The sequence below is a fragment of the Elephantulus edwardii genome, unplaced genomic scaffold (genome assembly GCF_000299155.1).
Source record: "Elephantulus edwardii isolate Elephantulus edwardi_28Jun2011 unplaced genomic scaffold, EleEdw1.0 scaffold00023, whole genome shotgun sequence".
In the NCBI taxonomy this organism is placed as follows: Eukaryota; Metazoa; Chordata; class Mammalia; order Macroscelidea; family Macroscelididae; genus Elephantulus; species Elephantulus edwardii.
Window position 1 is genome coordinate 22,283,954 of NW_006399773.1, and position 20,589 is coordinate 22,304,542.

General features: G+C 38.8%; 2 protein-coding genes across 3 annotated transcripts in view; both read left to right on the forward strand.

Moving 5' to 3' along the window:
* DIAPH3 (diaphanous-related formin 3) overlaps positions 1-20,589 on the forward strand; it is a 740,013-nt gene that overhangs the window by 529,948 nt on the left and 189,476 nt on the right. The window lies entirely within an intron of this gene.
* LOC102860577 (anaphase-promoting complex subunit 16-like) lies at positions 11,828-12,154 on the forward strand. Of its 2 annotated transcripts, XM_006882724.1 has the most exons (2): positions 11,828-11,968; positions 12,044-12,154. In XM_006882724.1, exons 1-2 carry the CDS (start codon positions 11,828-11,830, stop codon positions 12,152-12,154), a joined length of 252 nt encoding a protein of 83 aa, XP_006882786.1. The 2 variants fall into 2 exon arrangements, with proteins under 2 accessions (XP_006882786.1, XP_006882785.1); XM_006882723.1 differs by having other exon boundaries at positions 11,828-12,154.

The following is a 20,589-nucleotide window of genomic DNA, read 5'->3' on the forward strand; positions in this document are numbered from 1 at the left end:
GTCAGAAGTAGTGAATTACATCCAAGAGATTGTTCTTTCTCCTGCACAGCCGTTGATAAATTCAAACCACATACCTTCTGGGTGACAGGCAGTTCCTTGCCACTAAGTCCTACAAAATGGATTACATCTCAACATCAAGAAAACAAAGATCCTTACTGAAGTTGTCAATTGTTTCGTCTTGCTTGAATCGACAACCCACACAATCAGAACCAGCAGTCAAGAAATCAAAAGACATGTTGAATTGGGTCAGGAACCTCTCTAATGTATTGAAAAGCAGTGATGTTAGCGTAAAGATTAAAGTGCACTTGGTTCAAACCATGGTCTTTTTAATTACCTGCTAGCTATCTGAGAGCTGGACAGTGAGTAAGGATGGCAGAAGAAAGGTTGATGCCTTTGAATTGTTGTAATGTGCCAAGTGTCCCGTGAACTTCCAAAAGAACAAATATGTCTTGGAGAAAGTGTAGCCAGAGTGCTCCAGAGAGGCAAAGATGGAGAAAGAAGCTAATCTCACATATCTGGGCGTGTGAGAAGACGCTATTCCCTGGGAAAGGACATGATGCTTCGAGGTTCAGAGAAGATGAAAGCCCCAGTGAGAGGAACTGACACAGTGGCTGCTGCAATGGGATGCTATCAGAGATGATAAGCATGACAGGCTTGGTTCAGATCTATTATTCATAGGGTTGCTATGAGTCATACTCCAACCGATGTTACTTAACAGCAACAAGCCACTAGAGCTCCTTTTTCTTTAAATTAATTTTAATAAAAGTTAACAGAGACTTTGGTTTTCCATTCATTATTGTTGCACTTTTCTCCCTGCCCAACCTCCCCCTCAGTTCACTTTTCTCTTTGAAAGTAAAAGAAAAATTCTTTCATTGTTATACAATCCCTCCCCCCTTAACAAGCTAGTTAACAATGAGCTCAAGCATATTAAAGATTTGCGAATGTCACAACATAAGGCAAAGGTTAGATCTGTTATTCATAGGGTTGCTGTGAGTCCTATTGGACTTTGACACAGGGAACTCTGGTGGCACAGTGCTTAGGGAATTGTGCTACTAACCCAGAGGCCACACCTCTCTGGCAGTTCAAATCCATCCGTTTGTCCACAGGAGAAAGATGGGACAGTCTCTTCCTGAAAATACACTGGAAGGTCAACTATGATTCTGCTCCCTCCTAATAGCAGTGAGTTTTTAGGTTTCCATTTGCAGCCAGGGAATATGGTACACATTTTCTGCTTTGTAAAAAGTTCCTGTTGGGAAGGCTTCTTATGATCTGCATATTGAGATGAGCTGTGAAGGAGGACTAGTGTCTCAGCATTTCATTGGGACGTATTAAATCTTCTTTGAAAGGCAGATCTTGGATTAGGCCATTATAAATGGCCATTACAATTGAAAGCTCTGGGGGCCTAGTGAATAAGGAGTTGAGCTGCCAACTGAAAGACATGAGCAGTTTCCTCCTCTGTGAATTACACTCTCTGAAAACCCATTGCAGAGTCAGCTGAGTCAGTTCTGACTGGACAGCACATAACGACAAGAAATGAACAAAAGAACTCTAGTGGCATAGTCCATAGGGAGCTGCACTGCTAATACAATGTCCACACTTCTCGGGCAGTTTGAATCCACCAGTAGGCAGATTGATCTTCAGTCGAAATATGTGCAGTATGTTCTTAAGCTATGTAAAGTCTTTTAAATCCAACAGAGGTCAGCTATCAGTTCATTCCAAATCAACAGCAATAAGTTGAGTTGTTACAATGAAGGGAGCAAATTCTGGATTGAGAGGCCAGGACATCCAAGCCTGAAAATGCAAAAGACTTTAGATATAAAACCATGATATTCTTATTTGAAGAACAAGAAATATAGTAGGCCTGAAATTATATTTAAGCAGAGTTCTAAAAAGAGATGAGGCTAATCTGAATGAGCTTTGTTTTGGAGTATTTGCTTTATCTATTAGGTACATTCTAAGGGTGTTAAACACAGCAACTTTTAGAGAGATAATCTATTGGCAGGGGGGTGGGAATTTCAGGGGGTTTTAGGAGATTCCGTGGAGAAGTGAGACTCATCCAGAAGAAGTGAGACAGCCATTAATTAAAAGATTAGTGGTTCAAGTTCACCAAGACACACCTGTGAAGAAAAACTTGTCAATCTTCTTTTGAAAAATTCACCATTTCAATCAAATGCATTTCAGCTGTGGCATGAGTGAGGTTACCAGGAGTTGGAGTTAGCGAGAGGACAATGGATTTAAGTGCCTGAAACCTGATTAGGGTATACCGAGAAAGAAAAAAGAGGGTAGAGTGGATACCACCCAAGGTATTTTGCTCCACTCTCAGTGTCATTGAGTTAATTCCAACTTGTAGGGTTTCAATGACTGATTTGACTAGGAATTAAACCACAGTGGTTCTCTTCCAAACTGTTTTTGGATGAAAGATGAACTCAAAACTGTTAACCCTTTGTAGCATCTAGGTGTTCTACTTTTAGTTCCTATACTCTAGGATTCTTATTATTGACGTTTGCTCTCAAGTTTTGTTCTTGGCATATGCAACGTTATTTTAGTGCTTAATCTTTTTCTTTCTCCTTTAGGCATTAATTAGTCTTTATCTAGCATTCTGAAAGGCATTCCCAAGGCTGCAATGTGGTTTGTTTTTGCAGTTATTAAATTTCTGACAAAAGTTTTTGAAATTGTCATTGGAGTACGTCATCCATTAATCGAATAATTACAGTGTGGATGAGGAAAAATATCCTTTCTATAAAACTTTTCTTTTATTCCACAAGTATTTATTGAATGTATATAATGTCATGATACTTTCCTAAGTACAAAGGACCCAGCAGGAAAAAAAGCAGGAGCAATCCCTGCCCTCTTGGGCTTCCAAAAAAAGAGGGTAGATTGGAAACCGCCCTTTTTTTGTTGTGACAGAAAAGATAAAACATAAGAGAAATAAGGTGTTATTTCTCTTATATAAATAAGGAGAAATATAGTGTTATTATTACTAGATATTCCAGGTTGCTTTAATTTACAGAATCCCTATACATAACAGTACAAAACAATGCCTGGTGCTATTTCATCCTCATGAATTTGTGCTTCAGCTCACTGACTTTGTCAGTCCACCTTGCAGACGTTCTTCTCCTCTCTACTTTTAATCGTGATGTCCTCTCCGGAAAGTAGCCCCTCCCGATCACAGGCCTAAAGTATTTGAGGCAGTCCGTGCTGCTAAGGAGCACCATCTGCTCTTCTTCCAAGACAGATATGTGTGCTGTTTCAGCAGTCTCTAGTGGATTCAGTTCTCTTTTCCAACATCACAATTCAAGAACTTTGATTCCTCTTTGGTCTTCCTTATTCATTATCCAGCTTTCCATATGAAGCAATCTTGGGTCTTGGAATTAGGAGTGGCATCAACTTCCTAAACCATATGCCTTTGGAAACTGTATGAACTTGGAGAAACAGCAGTAGTTATATAAAGGTTTCAGGTCTCTTATGATCGACTCAATAACAATCAACACCAACAACATGACTTGGATCAGATGCCCCTTAGTCTTTAAAGTGGCATCTTTGCTTTTTTAGCATGTTTAAGATGTTTTTGGCAGAAGATTTGCATTTGATTACTCGACTGCTCTGATTGTTGATTCTGGATCCAAGTAAAATATATAATTTTTTTAGATGTCGTGGAGTAGAATATGACTCATAGTGACCCTCTGAATGACAGACCTGAGCCCGACCTCTCCTGTGCCCTCCTCCTCATCACTGACACCGAGCCTATTGCTTAGTCACTGTGTCATTCCATCCGTTAGAGGTCTTCCCCTTACCTGACCCTCCTCCTTTCCAAGCGTCATGTCCCTTTCCAAGGAATAGCCTTTCCTAGGAATATGTCCAAAGTGTGATAGATGAAGCTGTGACATCTTTGCTTCCAGGAGCACTCTGCTTGCACTCTTCTAAAACGTATCTATTTGTTCTTTTGGCATTCTGTGAGACCATCCAGTAACCTTCTCCAACAACACAACTCAAAGGCATCAGTTCTTCTGTCTTCCTTATTCATTGATTCATCGTCCAGTTCTCAGATGCTTAAGAAGTGATTGAAAAGACCATGGCCTGAACCAGTCACACCTTAGTCTTCAAACTGACATTATTGCTGTTTAGTAGAAGCTAGTAATTTCTAAGGAGGAAATAATAAGGAGGGACAAGGAAGTTGAGAAATAAAGGAGTCAGAACCATTTTAGAAAGGGTAATTTGTTTATTTGTTTGGTTTGTGAGTTTGTTTGTTTTTTTAAATTCGGCAAAATTTTCAACATGTGGACAATGTTGTGACTCAGATTATAAAATGTGTAGCATAATACCGAGCACCGGGCTTGGTATTCCAGTCAGCCATATTCTAACTTCTAATCTACATGATAATGAACAGACCACCTGCCTCCCAGTGCACAGCACCTCAACTTTGTTCTCTAAATCCTTGAAAAAAAAAACCAACCAAACTTGAAAAACTGCATGCACGGGAGCTCTGGTGGCCTAGTGGCAAGAAGCAATCTCAGACGTACGCGGTTCAAATCTACCAGATGCTCTTCTGGACAAGAGGGGCAATCTCCTCCTATACCAGTCAGATCCGATTTGACAGTACACACACCAAAAAAAAAAGGCACAATAAGATTTTTAAAAATCCTGCTTGCTGCAACTCAGCCAATCAAAATTTATTCCATTAGTTTGAAACACTGACCGCCACAGCAACTCAGGTTCTAGGATAGCTTTCTTTCTTTTTTCCTTTTGTTTATTTTTTTATTAATTTTAATGACGGTTTACAGAGACTTTGGATTTCCATTCATTCATTGTTGCACTTTTCTCCTACCAACCCTCCCCCAGAGTTCATTCTTCTCTTTGTAAAGTAAAAGATTCTTTTGTTGTTATACAATCCCTCGCCCCAAGTCCACTCCACTATGCAGCCTTCGTTCTGGATTCCTGTCATGACAATAATACCTAATCATATATCCCTTTTAAACAGTTTTCTCTCTCATCTGTTTCAGTGCAGTATACATTATTACTCCCATCTTTCTGAGTCTCCCCCCATAACTTTCACTGGGCAGTAAATAAAAAACTCTTCATGTACAGGATGGTTATCCCCCCCCCCATTTATTTGTTTTTCAGCTTCCTATTTTATTATAGGACAGATTTATTTTCAAGTTGTTTTCTATTTGATCAGTAAAAGATATCTATTTGGGAAAAAATTTATGGGGGAATTTCTGGAAATGCATATGTGTTTAACTATGTGTAGATATATAAACCTTTCCATTACTAAATTTTCTCATATCATTTAGTAGTTTGCGATCTACACTCTTCTAATTTTCTGAATGGAAAGTGTCTAATTTGTGTGTCGAGCAGAAAGGAAAAAGTCATGTCTTACAGAATCAGTTGACCTTTTTATACATTGTCAACTCATTTTCCCTGACAAATACTCCATCAGCACCTCAATATAGTAAAAACAGAGCTAATTGACATGCACAAACTAATAGCCTGACCTGGTTATGATGCATCTTTAATGTGTGACAGGTTCACCATAGTGTAGCTACTGAATCTTGTAATGGAAGAGAGTGGTCTCCAGTGATCAACAAGGTTTGGAGAACAAGTTAACCTGGATAAAAATCTTTCTCCATAACAACTGTCATTCGAATGACTAGCATTTCACTAATTAGTCCACCATTTACAACGCCTAAGTTTCTCACAGATGGTAAATGTTTATAAACACCCGCAGATGTGTGCACAGCTGACTCTCAGTTATCCACAGGAATAGGGACATAGATAATTTAGAATCACTTACAATACAAACCCTTCATTTTAGCTAGTTTCAATCTCCTTTCTCTTTGGACTTTTTACCACAGCTGTTAATGAAGTAGCAAATTAACTAATCTAATTTCAACTTCTTCTCTTATTGATGCACACCCCCCCTGATGGAAGAAGCACTGATATGTACAAATGTGCTCACAAGATGGCCGACAAGAAGAAACTGGATAAGCATAAGCTGATACAAATACATTGAACACTAAAGTTGTTTACATATTTGGTAGCTATGTGTCCGGTAGCAAATTCTATGTTTTGGACTTGCCTAATTCAACATTAAATCCATTTCCATCTACTCAGTTCTGATTTACAGTGACCCTAATAGAGTAAAACGGCCTAATTTGCGAATGAGACCAATCTGTGAATTAGGGATTCCCTCTGCCCGGTATGTTCTTCTCTCAAGTCATTAGTAGCTACCCCTTGATTTAAGATTTAGGTTAAAAGTCAAATTAGAGGGAAGGCCTTATAGGACAATCCACTGTGAATACTCTTTGAGGTATTCTATCACATCATTTTAACTCTTGCAATATATAAAAGGGAGCTCAGATGGCCTGGTGATAAAGAATTACTGTATTGATGCAAAGACACACAGAATTCACCAACTGCTTCGAGAGAAAGATGGGCAGTCTTCTCCCAGGCAATTTCCTGCCTCTGAAAACCTGCAACGAGAGTCAGCTGTAGGTCAGTTCCTACTCAGTGGTGCACAACCACTAAATAAATATATTTTTGTTATTATTTTTCATATATCTCTGCCTCCTATTGCTACAACATAGAATATAAATTTGGGGAGTTCTGGTGGCCTAGTGGCAGGAAGCTGCACTGCAGTCCCAGAGGTACATGGTTCAAATCCACCACATGCTCTGCTAGAAAAGGAGGGACAATCTCCTCCTGTGCCAGTCAGATCTGATTTGATGGTACATGCCTTTGAGTTGTGATGTTGGAGAAGAGTCTTGAACATACCATGGACTGCCAAAGATAACAAATAGGTCTGTCTTGGAGAGGGTGAAACTCTCCTTGGAGGCTAGGATTTTGAAGCTCTTTCTTACTTTGGGCACATGGAATAAGATAAGATTTTTAAAAAAATATGTTTGCTTCAAATTCATAAATATTTTGTGTCTTTGAAACAGTATAATTTAGTGCTTAATGTGTAACTATCACCTTCATTCTGTGTTTTGAGTTGGTTTTTTCCCAATTCTTTTTTTACTTATACTTTCCATTTTATTTGTTTGGGTCAGGAATATTAAATCTATTATTTTCTTTCTCGCATTATCTCCAGATTGAAAATTAAGAATACTACAGCAAAGAAGAAATTTCTCTCATGAAGCAGCTGGGGGTTCAGAGTCTTTGAATCCACAGCACCTCTTGAGAGAAATATTAGGCAATCTGCTCCTAATAAGATTACCTGCCTAAAAAACCTTGATGGAAAGGTACCATAAATCAAAATCAAGTTGTCAGCAGCAGGGTTTTTCCTTCTAGCCCACCCCACACCTCAGTTAATGTGTTCCAGGTCTTACTTTTCTCCTGTAGTCCCTTAATCTAAAACTCTCTCATTTAGTGTGTTTTGTTGTTGTTGTTATTATTACTGTTTTGTCCATTTACTTGGTCTTTGCATGTCCTGGAAAGTTTAAAGGAGCATTTAGTGGAACTCACACAAAGCTCAAATAGCAGGAGCCCTTTAGACCATTGAAAGAATGGCCTGGGGAGGACAACTATTTTGCTCTCCAGTAACCTACAGATGTGTATCATGCTTTTTACACAGATACTTACAAGTTAGTACTAATTCTTTTGTCTGGTTTCCTGGAAATATTTCTGTATTTCACCCAGTTGGTGGACTGGGGAGTGAATAGTCCGTGATTGTTGTTGTTGTTTTGAGTCAGAACCATCTTATAACTGATCCTCTGACAGGTTTTCTGAGGTACTGGAGGAGATTGCTCATTTTTCTACCACGTAGCAACTGGTGAATTTGAACCGTGTGCCTTTGGATCAACACCACAGTTCCTTACCACTAGGCTATGAAAGCTCCCTAATAATATGGTACAATTATTTAAACGTGAATAAAATTTATAGTGGATAGGATGTGATGAAATTCTTTTTAAAGTCAAGAATTAAATGTCAGCAATAGTGTGACACTGAAAAAAAAACCTTGCATCTCTAAAGTAATTTACATATTTGAAACTTGTTAGATAAAGAGTTGATTTGTTTATATTATTATTTCCTTTTCTTTGAGAATTTGCAGATATAAATAGAATACATAGGAATCCTATTGGGTACCCCTTACAGTTAAGAGAAGTGATCAGAACTTTGTTCTTAGAATACAGTGATCTTTCTATGTATAGTGGTCTTGATTGGTTGTTGAAAAATTACTTAGAAATTTCTAACTCAGCCAAGTGGTGTCATTTACTGAAAAAAGAAACATAAGAAGGAGAAAAATGAAGATAAGTTTGGTTTTGCATATATCACATAAGAAGTATCTGTAGGACTTTAAGTTACCATATTAGTTTACTCTTTAGGTAAAAACTAGGGTGACCAAGTTATCTACTTTTCTTGGGTAAAATTTTAGGCTGGAAAGTCCTTTGTTCCAGGAAGCTCCTTAGTTCATGATGAATTATAATATATAGTCAATTTTTTTCACATCTCAGGATTATAGTCCTAAACTTATGATAGAAATTTGGGAGTTTTCAGTATAAAAAGCACTAATGCTTGGTTTTGTATTTGTGTATATGTACTGGTGCCAATGACCTCTAAAACCCACTATTCTGTTTGACTCATTTGCAAATTCAGTTCTTTTACCTCTGAAGAAGTACCAGATCTAGATCACATCTATGCTAAATGACAAACTTCTCTGAATCCTGAAATCTGTCCCAAGACTTCTGATGCCAACTCTAGGTTTGAAGGACAAACTTTATCACAATCTCCTAACCTTCTAACCTGTTAACACCCTATTCTTCCTACCATACCTATTAAGTTCAGAATTTTCTGGTTTATTTCACAGATCAATAAATCTCTGTATTTAGGATTACCATTTTAGTATAGCAAAATATAAAAGGCTTTTGGGTGTCTGGGGCTATTCCCAGGATGGGAAGATGAGCGGAATAGCCAGATTCTACAAAGGTGTGTTTTCTGGTTTGGAGTTGAGATTAGCATGTTGTTCTTGCTCGCAATAGGGTGTGAGCTGATTGGATTTGGACTCATCTTTTAAAAGACTTTTGGACCCTCCAGCCTACAGTCCTCAAGCTGGTTTTTGTGTATATCCTGAATACAACAACCTTGGAAGCAGGAGTAGCATCTACTTCCAAGAAAAAGCTTGCCTCCAGAAACTCTATGAACTTGGAGAAAAGATGGAAGTTTTGTGTTCTCAGTCATAGGCTCACTATAGGTCGTCTACTACTCTACGGCACTTAACAACAACAGAATATATACAAATGAAGAAACATATATGAGGGACCCCAGGATAGAGATTTCATGGTGGGGGACATGTTACCCTCCTGGGAATCAGCATCTTTCATCAGCCAGGATACTCCTCAAGCTTCAGTATCCAGAGTTTTTATTGAAATTCATAGGCATGATTGATAAAACCACTTGGAACCATAATCAATACTCATGGCAACAACAGCCAAAAAATCAAAAGACTAGTGCATTAGGGAAATCTGTTGTCAAAGCACCTCTCCAAAGTGCTAAAAAGCAATAATGCCAGTTTACAGACTGAAGCACACCTGATTAAAGCAATGATATTTTCATAGCTTCATATCTATTTGGAAATTGAACAATAAATAAGGAAGACTAAGAAAGAATTAATGTCTTTGAACTGCAATATTAGCATTGACTGACTGTATCATGGGATGGCAAAAGAACAAACAAATCTTTCTTGAGGGAAGTACAACCAAAATGCACCTTAGAGCAAGAATGGTGAAACTTGGTCTCATATCCTTTTCACATATTATCAGCAGGGACATGTCATTGGAAGAGAGACATCATGCTTGGAAAGTAGAGAGTGAAAAGGTGGAAGACCTTCAACAAGATGGATTGAAGTGATGATAACCATAGCGTGGGCATTATAAGAATAGCACAGTATAAGGCACAGTTTTGCTCTGTGTTTCATAGGACTGCTGTGAGTCAACCTGATAGCACCCCACAGCATAGGGTTGTACTCTACTTCCCGGTCCCACCACCACCACTGTCTTTGATATTACCTAGCAGAAAGCCTCTTAGTGGGAGTCCTGGCCAGCCTCTATCCAAGGGTTACTTTATTAGCCTTATGAAGGTTACAGTCCATGGGAAATTATCTCTCAAAAATTTAAGGAAAAGGCCAAATTCTTTGGTTAATCATACCTCCCCAGCAGAAACCATCTCTCTCTCTCTTGCTGCTCGAGTCAGAACCAACTCATAGCAGACCCTCCAGTGGGTTTCTCAGGCTCTAAATTGCATGGGAGGATGTGTCCTATGTTTCTTTTGCAGTAAGACAAACACTAGTGGCAAGAAGCAGCGCTGTGAAGGCACATACTTCAAGACCACCAGCTGTTCCACAGGAGAAGGATGAGCAGTTTCCTTTCATATGATTAATTGCCTCTGAAAACCTACCAGAGGGTAGTTATGGGTTGGTTCTGAGTCGATGGCACAACAACCTTACTTAAGAAGAAAAGCTTTTATTTGATATGCTGATGGAGTGATCAGCAGAGACTGGCACCCCAAATGGCTGAAGCTCCTCCAGCTGCTTTAGACTAGGCTTTTTAGAGGGAAACAGATAAAGGTTGTCTCATAGGTAAGTTGAAACCAGTGGTGGGAAAATGGTGGCGGGAACTTACAAGGTGGAAGCTGATGTCAACTTTTTACAGTTCTTGGAAGGTGGAGATGAAGCTTCATCATCTTTGCCTCCAAGGGTCACTCTGTCTGCACCTTCTCTAAGACAGATCTATTTGTTCCTTTGGCAGTCCATGGGATGTTGAGTATTCTTTTCCAACATCACAATTCAAAGACATTGGCTCTTCTGTCATCCATTGCCTAGTTCTAAAATGCGTTAACTAGTGACTGAAAAGACCACAGCCTGAATCAGTCCCACCTTAGCCCTCGATCTCACATCAGTTGTTCCTCAATAATTTATAGATGGCCCTTACTATAGACTTTCCTAGTGCAATACATATTCTGATCTCCTGACTGCTAGTACCAAATGTATATATTGTGGATCCAAGTATGATGAAGTCATTGACAGTTTTAATCTTTTCTGCATCTACTGTGATGTTGCCTACCATAGTCTAGTATTTGGATTACAGCCTCTGCTATCCCAGTAGCAGTGGCAAAGTTTAGCATAGTGGCAAACAATAAATCTTGGATAGGATTTGGAGAGGTGGGAGCTCTCATACATTTTTGTTGGGATTATAAAATGGTACAGCCATTCTGGAAGACAGTGTGGCATTTCCTAAAAAAACTGAAGAAAGAAATTCCATAATGCCCAACTATTTCACTGATAGCAATATACCCCAGGGAAATTAGATCCGAGACACAAACTGAGATTTGTACACCAATGTTCATAGCAGCTTTATTCACCATCACAAAAACATAGAAACAGCCCAAAGGTCCAACCACAACTGAATGGATTGAGAAATTGTGGTACATTCCCATGATGGAATACTATGCAACACTCAGGATCAATGATTTCAAAACATACTGCATAAATTGGGATAGAGTGAAGTGCATTATCCTGAGTGAGCTAACTCAGTCTCATAAGGAAAAATATTGCCTAAAACCATTATTGTAAAAGGTGATATACTGAGGGGAAAGGAGTGGGAGCAGAGAGGTGAGGATGAGTAGGGGTAAAATCACAGAATTGCACAATTTGATGGGTGGAGGGAGGAAGTAAAGGGAGTAGGAAAGATCTGGTAGGTACCTGAAAAGGTTAAATATAAACATTGGGGCCGTCCTCGTCGTAGGAAGCGTGGCCACCCCAGCTTGGCCTGGGGGCGGGGCTCTAGGGAAAAGTGCCACAGCCTTTGAGTGAAGTGCAGATTCTACTAGAGAGGAAATGGCTGCATCTTCATCATCCTCCTCAGCTGGTGGGGTCAGTGGAAGTTCTGTCACTGGGTCTGGTTTCAGTGTCTCAGATCTTGCCCCACCACGGAAAGCCCTTTTCACCTACCCCAAAGGAGCTGGAGAAATGTTGGAAGATGGCTCTGAGAGATTCCTCCGTGAATCTGTTTTCAGCTATCAAGTGGTATCCACACTTAAGCAGGTGAAATATGATCAGCAAGTTGCTCGGATGGAAAAACTAGCTGGTTTGGTAGAAGAGCTGGAGGCGGATGAATGGCGGTTTAAACCCATCGAGCAGCTGCTGGGGTTCACACCTTCCTAAGGTTGCTGTTGCCTCTAGAGCACAAGTGTAGAGCCGGCAAGGGCCTCTTCATAGTTCTTTGGCCTTCCAGAAGTTCCCAACTATATTGCTGAGTTGTTTATTGCATCCACATTTGGTTTATCTGTTATCTCTCTCTAAGCAACAAATACTAAAATATGTGATCTTTCAGGGGAAAAAAAATATATAAGTATTGGAATAATTCTTAATATTCAAGCAATGCCTCTATATGAACAAAGCCTACAATGGAAAGAATGTGAGCTTTAGGATGGAAAACTCTGCTGATCCAATTCTCCTCTGTGATACTTAACCCATTACAAAACATCCAGCAAGTCTTTTTAACTCCTTGTGCTCTAGGTTCTCTACCTTTACCGTGAATCTGACTTTCTGCAATGCAGGCTCAGAGTTTAATTTAAATGAGTAAAAGTAGCAGATACTCAATACAGACTATAGCACACAGACAGTCACTCAAAATGACAGTTCTAGTCTATTTCACATTTAGATTTTGTTCTTTATCTCATACATTCCTTATTTCGTAAATTTTAGGAAATTGTTCTCAAACTTAGCTAATAACAGTTTTTATTAGGGGGCTTCTATATTCATTTTGTCAGCTTTTATTTCTTTTTTTATTCAAAGGAAAGAAAATTCTTCCATTGTTCTCTTGAGAGAGTTTAGCACATTTTTGCCTTCAGTTTCTTTGGAATTGTTAATGAGTTCATTGAAAGTTCAGTTGTCTCCCAGTTTCATTTCTTTTCTGTTATTTGCCATCTCCTAAAGCATTTGTCAATCCCTCTTCCTCTCCAATTTTTATTTATTCACATTTGCCTTATTGTCCATGCTAACTCCCTTTCTCTCAAGAATATGTTACTGTTATATTGATTAGAATTTTAAAATTTCTTTAAATGTTAATATAACACAACCATTTCTGCTTTTGTATAGAAAATAGGAAACATTGTTTGTGCCGATAAATAATGTTTCTCTTTTGAACATAACCAATCAATAGTACTTACTTTGAACACTACATAAACAGTAAATTTAGAATTTGAATCTCCTTAAATTAATTTTTTAGTAAAAGGCTTACAGTAGTGCAGTGAGATTTTATGAAGAACATTCTTGGCACTTGAAATGATAATACACACATTTCACTTGTGTGTGCTATATCTAGAGAGCCCTGTGTTTTAAAATACAAAAAATTTCATTTTCTGAAATTAAATGTAAATACAAGTATCAGAAAAATAACACCTGGACCTGTCAGTGGGCCGTCATTGCTATCTTCCTGACCTCTGTCTACTACTTTCATAATAGCAATGTCTACGCCTGCTTCCCTTTCAGGAGCAGGTGCCACATAGCTAGTCGCGAGTTAGGTGTTGGCATCTTTCGTAAACTGTAAGCTCCCAGAGAACAGACTGGCCCTGATCCCAGGGTACATAATCCTTGGTGCATATTTGTAGGATTGACATGAACTTTAGGTTTTATATAGTTTCATTTTTCCAACTGCATCTTAGACAAAATAGTTCGAATATTTTGCTAGCACCTCTAAATCAGTTCATCCAAAACCTAACTTTTCATGTTCCACATAAAATCTGATTTTCATGTTCTCATTTGGGGTTAATGATACCACCATTTTTCCAGTCACCCTAGCTTGACACCTTCACACTATGCCAGCTTTAATCATAGTGAAGTATAGTTCTGATTATTTCACACCTTTCAAAAACATTCTATGGCAGTTCCTCAGCCCGATGCCTAGCTCTCTCAGCCTGCCTTCCTGACCTTATTTTCCCCTTCGCCAGTGTGCACCATATGCTGCTGTCAGAGCACCACTGTTGTGTCCCTCTGGGCCCCGTGCACTGCTCCAGGTAACACTCGCTCAGAGGAACAGCCTTCTCATTGCCTCAAGTCTGCCCGTCCTGAAAGAACATTTCTGTGAAATTACTGATATTATACCCTAGCTTCCTCTCATCCCGCCTTTTTTGATTCTTGGTGTTAAATTAAGTGTTTTCATTCTTTCTAACTGAAATAATTTTATTCCGTGCACAAAAGTTTCATAAGACAAAAAGCCCATCAAAAAGCCTTTTTAAAAATGTCTTTGCTAGTATAAGAAAACATTAAAACAGAACACAGTTGAATATATTTTTTTTCAAGATTAAGCATTTGCCAAGCTTAAGTCCTGTCACATTTCTTTTTCAGAGTGATGTAAGGCTTTCCAGAGGGTGAAAAGTAAAGCATTGGCCCCAAAGTGGTGGTGCTATCTTCTAATTGACCCTTTCCTCCCTGGGTTACTCTGTGATTTAGAGGTTAGGGGTGTGCCTGTGCATGAGAGTCATGTCTTTTTTCAATGGCGTTATGTCTCATCTATATACATATGTTTTAACCTTCTAAATAACATTTTTCCCTGACATACTGTGGGGTTTTTTGCAACTGAAGGCATCAGCTCAGCACCCTCGACCTCCAGTAGACCCTGTGGGAAACACAGAGGCCAACTTTCCTGGCATTCTTTTTTTGGCAAGGTATCTACACTGTTGTTTTTAAATGCTTTTTCCTTTAGTAATTATAGAATAGGTCAGTGTGAACAAGCTAATCAAGTACTTGAATACTTACATGGGAGACATTCTAACATTTAATGCAGTAAGAATGATTAAGTAGTGCCTTTCAGCATATGTGGCGGTGTAATTGCTAAGCAGGAGGTCGGGGGGAAGCTATCCCTAGCTTTGGAGCTAATATGCAGTCTTGGAAAGGTCTGCATGCAATGTTTTCATTGATAAAAGAAGAAACTGAGTTGGTCTCTCTCTCTCTCTCTCTCTCTGTGTGTGTGTGTGTGTGTTCAGGTTCTGAATTTTTTGAACTGTATTTTTAAAAGTAGTTCCGTATTGGTAATTAGATGTGCTGGTTGTTTTTCGACATATTCTACTTCAAGGATGTCACAATTTATTTGGTCACTGTCTTGCAGATGGACTGTCAGGTTGTTTCCAAAATCCTGTGACAATAAATAACTGTATTAAACACTCTTACACATATGCCTTTGTGCACATGGACGTGGCTTATATGTGTAGGATAGTTTCTATTAAAAAAACCTCAAACTGTCCAAGTTTATTTCTGACACAATGTAAACTACTCTTTTAAGAGATTATAAAATATAGGTTTATATTCCCACTCCCAATAGTAGTCTCTAGACTATTCCCTTTTCAAGTGTTTGCCATCACTGGTTTATCCTTTTTTATTGATACTATGTGATAGGTAAAAAATCACCTCATTGATATATTAGTTTATAAAGACCTCAAGAATTATATCTTATGTGTAAAAGTCATTCATTCATTTATTTCCACTACTTGCTCAATTTTCTGTTGTTTCTCTTTTTCTTCCTAACTCCTAAGAGTTCTTTAAAACATTTCACTGTTTATGTGTATGACTTTTTATTTGGAGACATGTTATCATGTACTTTGGATGTGTTGTCATGAGAGACCACTCCCTAAGAAGGACATTGTGCTTGAAAGGATCTGCTAAAAAGAAAGGAGGACTCTGAACTAGAAGCATTGATAGAGTGGCTGCAATAATGTGCTCACATATAGCAATAATTGTGATCGTGGTCCAAGATTGACAGAGTTTCAGTCTGTTGCACAGAAGGTTTGTTTGAGTAAAAACCAAATGAACATCACCTTACAACAAACCAGCCCATAGCTGACCATCCAGAAGGTTTTCAGAGACTAAACTGCACTGAAGGGTTTCCCTTCCTCCTTCTTCAGAGCTGCTAGCGGATTCAAGCTGCCAGTGGGGCAATGCTTTTGGGTTACCAGCAAAAATCCCTATGAACTACCCCACCCGGGTTCCCTTAACAAGAGTCTAGTACCAGTAGCATTTTTGATTTGGGATTTCTCTCAGAAATCTGTTCCCATTCTAAAACTAACAAAAAGGAGTTTTTCTTTTGCTTTTCAAGGAGAGGAGCTAACTGAGGGTGGGGGTGGGGTGGGCAGGGAGAAAAGTGCAACAATGAATGGAAGTCCAAAATCTCTCTAGATGTTCACTGAAATTAATTTTTTAAAAAAGTATGGTTTTATTTACAATCTGCTGTGCTTTCAAAATTTTTTCCTTCTCATAATTTTCTTGGTTTGCATATCATCATCCAAATACTTTCTTTCCTATATGTATATTGTGTTTTGTACAATCTTGCATTTACATTGTCTGTGTTCATATACGTTGTGATTTATACAATCATTCATATACATGTATTTTGTACTAATTACTATTGATCATATACATGTATTTTGTACTAATTACTATTGACCTGTGCCCACTATTTCCCTATCTTTTCAAGTCACCCTTGACTTTTCCCTTGCCCTTTTGAACATTTATGCACATCTTTTTCAATTATCCTTCTATTTTTAGAAAAATGATCTTATGTAGTATTTATCCTTATGAGACTGAGTTATTTCACTCAATACGCTCTAGACTCTTCCATGTCATATAGCAACTTAGGAATCATTGTTCCTTAGTGTTACAAAGTAATCCATTATGTGAATTTATCAGTTTTTCAATCCATTCTTCTGTTGATTGGTATTTGAGCTGTTTCCATATTCTTGCAATTGTGAATGTGCTGCTATGAACATAAGTGTATCTATCCCCATTCTTGTCTGAATTCTGATTTCCTTGAGGTATAATCCTAGCAATAGAATGATCAGTTATATGGAATTTCTATATTCACTCTTTGATGAAATGCCAAATGCCTTTGTGTGCTGTTCCAATCTCGTCATCCCATCCTCTTGCTTGCTGCTCTCTTGTTAAACTTTGCCACTGCTGCTGGGGAGAGATGAGATCTCATTGTTTCGATTCGCCTCTCTCTTTGACTGCCAGTGATTTGGAATATTTCTTTATGTGTCAGTTACACATATGAATGTCTACTTCGTAAGGAGTCTTTTCATGACTTTGACCCATTTTATTAATGAGTTGTCTTTATTCTTCTTGTGGTGTCTTTGTAGTATTCAGGAAACTTTTGTTTTTAGGCCCTTCTTTAAAATGTCATTGCCAAATGTTTTGTTTTGGTTTTCTACCAGTCTAATACACACAGAGACTTGATTTTTCAGAAGTATCATTTGTCACTTTCATCGTCTCCTGGTTGTGCATTTCTGGCTATACCTGCAAGCCTAGCTACGTCATAAGATAAAGCTTCTAAAGTTGGTCCCATTTGTCTCTTATGATCTTTGTGGTTGTAGGTTTTACCCTCAGGTTTCTGATTCCCCTTGATTTGATTTGTGTGTGTGGTGTGAGATGTGGATCTTACTTCAGTTTCCTGCAGGTAGATGTCCCGTTTTGCCAACACCATTTGTTGAAGAGCTAGTTGTATCACTGTTTGACAAGGAATCATAATTTTTCTTTCAAATGTGGGAATCTTTCATTCATTTATTTTGGTGTACAAAGCAAGGCGAAATCTAAGTAAAATTTTTCCCACTATATTATTGATTGGAATCTTTTTTAATTGCCTGATTTACGGGACTGATGAGCAGTCTCGTGATTCATGGAAATAAATTGAGATTGTCAACAACTTTATCTTTCTTGGATCCACAGTCACCACCCTTTGTGCCAGCAGTCCAGAGATCAGGAGACGTATTCCACTGGCAAAGTCTGCAGTCTGTCCAGATTATTGAGGAGCAATGATACCAGTTTAACTACTCAAGTGCACCTGATTCAGGCTCTTGTTTTCTCAATCATATGCTGTGCATCTGAGAGCTGGATGGTGACTAAGGATGACAGAACAAGAATTGATGCCTTTGACTTGTGTTTTTTGGTGAAGAGTACTGAATGTTCATGGCCGAACCCCCCCCAAAAAAAAATAAAACAGAACAAAAAAAAAACACCACAAAACAACAAAACCAGATGTGTCTGGGAGAAGATGCAGCCAGAGTGATTCCTCCACAAAGATAACCAAACTACATCTCGTGTACTTTGGGAATGTGGCTAAGAAAGGTTATTTCTTGGAGAGGAACATCATGCTTGGAGAGGCGGCGCATTAACTCAACCAAATGGATTGACACACTAAATGCAGCAATAGGCTCAAATGTGTCAGAGAGGATGAGGTTGATATAGGACAGGACAGGGTTCAGATCTGTTGTTCATAATGTTGCAATGAGTCATGATTGACTCATGACTTGATTGCATGGAACAACAACTGAATTATTTGAAATATTGCCTTTACTTTGAACTAAATTGTATGTATATTTTCTATACTTACCAAAGCAGTTTGTATTGTACATTATACCCCAAACTTAATTGGCAAGAAACACATTAATACACCCACAGAGCTTCTCCTCAGATGGGTGTTCAGTAATGTATACTCTAAAAAAAACTGTTTTAGATTTTTTTTTAATATGAATTGTTTATCTAATACAGCTAAACTAAGATATTACTGTTATATCTACAGAATAATTCATTCATTGATTACTTGAGTTTTGTGTGTTTTATATGTTTGTATTCCAGACATATGTTGTTGTTGTTGTTGTTATGTGCCTTCGAGTCGTTTGCAACTCATAGCGACCCTATGTACAACAGCCCTAAACCCTCCCCTATCCTGTGCCAATCTCATTGCCTCTGACACAACCATACCGATTACTCCAGTCACTGAATCAATCCACCTCATAGAGGGTCTTCCCCTCCTGCGCTGTCCTTCCACTCTTCCCAGCATGATGTCCGTCTCTAAAGACCTGTCTCTCCTTACAACATGTCCAAAGTATGTCAGGCGAAGTCTCAGAATCCTTGCCTCCAAGGAGCAGCCTGGTTTAACCCTCTCTAGGATGAATCTATTTGTTTTCTTTGCAGTCCATGGTACATTCAATACTCTTTTCCAGCCCCACAGCTCAAAGGCATCAATTCTCCTTCTATCCTGCCTAGTCATTGTCCAACTCTCTGATGCATAACAAGTGATTGCAAAAACCATGGCCTGTATCAGGCGCACCTTAGTCTCCAGAGAGACACCGTTGCTCTTGAGTAGAGAGGTCCCTAACCGCAGACTTTCCCATCACAATACGTTTTTTGATTTCCTGGCTACTGGTGCCAAGAGTGTTGACCGTGGAGCCGAGCAAACTGAAGCTGTGAACAATCTCTATCTCTTCACCATCCATCCTGATGCTACCGATTGGACCAGTGGTGAGAATTTTTTGTTCTTGACATTGAGCCTCAGTCCATATTGAAGGCTGCAGTCCTTGACCCTCTGCAGTAAGTGCATGAGGTCCTCCTCAGTTTCATTGAGCAGGGTTGTGTCATCTGCATAATGCAGATTGTTGATAGATCGTTCAACAATCCTAACACCATTTGTTCCCATCCCAAAGAAGGGTGACCCAACTGAGTGTGGAAACTACAGAACAATATCATTGATTTCACATGCAAGCAAGATTCTACTGAAGATTATCCAGAAACGACTGGAACAGTACATCAGCAGAGAACTTCCAGAAGTCCAGGCTGGGTTTAGAAGGGGTCGTGGTACTAGGGATATTGTTGCTGATGTTAGATGGATCTTAGCTGAAAGCAGAGAATACCAGAAGAATGTCTATCTGTGTTTCATTGATTATGCAAAGGCATTTGACTGCGTGGATCATAACAAACTGTGGTTGACTCTGAGAAGAATGGGAATCCCAGAACATTTAATCGTGCTAATGTGAAACCTATACTTGGACCAAGAGGCAGTCGTCAGAACAGAGCAGGACAACATTGCATGCTTCAAAATTGGGAAGGGTGTACGCCAGGGATGTGTCCTGTCTCCATACCTTTTCAACCTGTATACAGAGCAGATTATCCGAGAGGCTGGGCTCTATCAGGAAAAGTGTGGCGTTAGGATTGGTGGATTGGTGGTGGTCCAGACATATATGTAACTTTTAAATTGGATGCAAAATTTAAAAAGGAAGGAAGTAACCTCTTCCCCCACCCAGAACTTTTCTAATTGTTTACATTACTTTTGAAATTGAAAGAGCTTTATTAAAAGACTCTGTAAGAAGGAATTATATAGGGTAGCTCTGGTGGCCTAGTGGCAAGGAGCTGCAACTACAATCCCAGAGGCGCACGGTTCGAATCCGCCGGATGCTCTGCCAAGGAAGGAGAGACAATCTCCTCCTGTACCAGTCAGATTTGATTTGATGGTACACTCACACAAAAATAATAAAAAATGAAAAAAGAAGGAATTATATATCGTTAGGGGTTAAACCAAGCCACCAGAGTGTCTTCATCTTCCAAAGTTCTTGATGTAGGTAAGTGAGCACCTCCAAAATTAAGTTTGTTAAAATACTTCATTTGTTAATTTGTTATAGACTCAATTGCTGGATGATGGTGATGATGATGATTACCTATGCTTTCAGAGCATCTTAAACTTCTTTTATTTCGTTAGTTCTTTATCAGATGGCATGCTTAAATGTTTTTGTGGTCATCGTTTCTCTTTGGCTGAGTGTTTCTGTATATTTCTT

What these genes read in the sequence shown, in the direction of transcription:
- LOC102860577 (XM_006882723.1), top strand. Translation starts at nt 11,828, where the DNA reads ATGGCTGCATCTTCATCATCCTCCTCAGCTGGTGGGGTCAGTGGAAGT.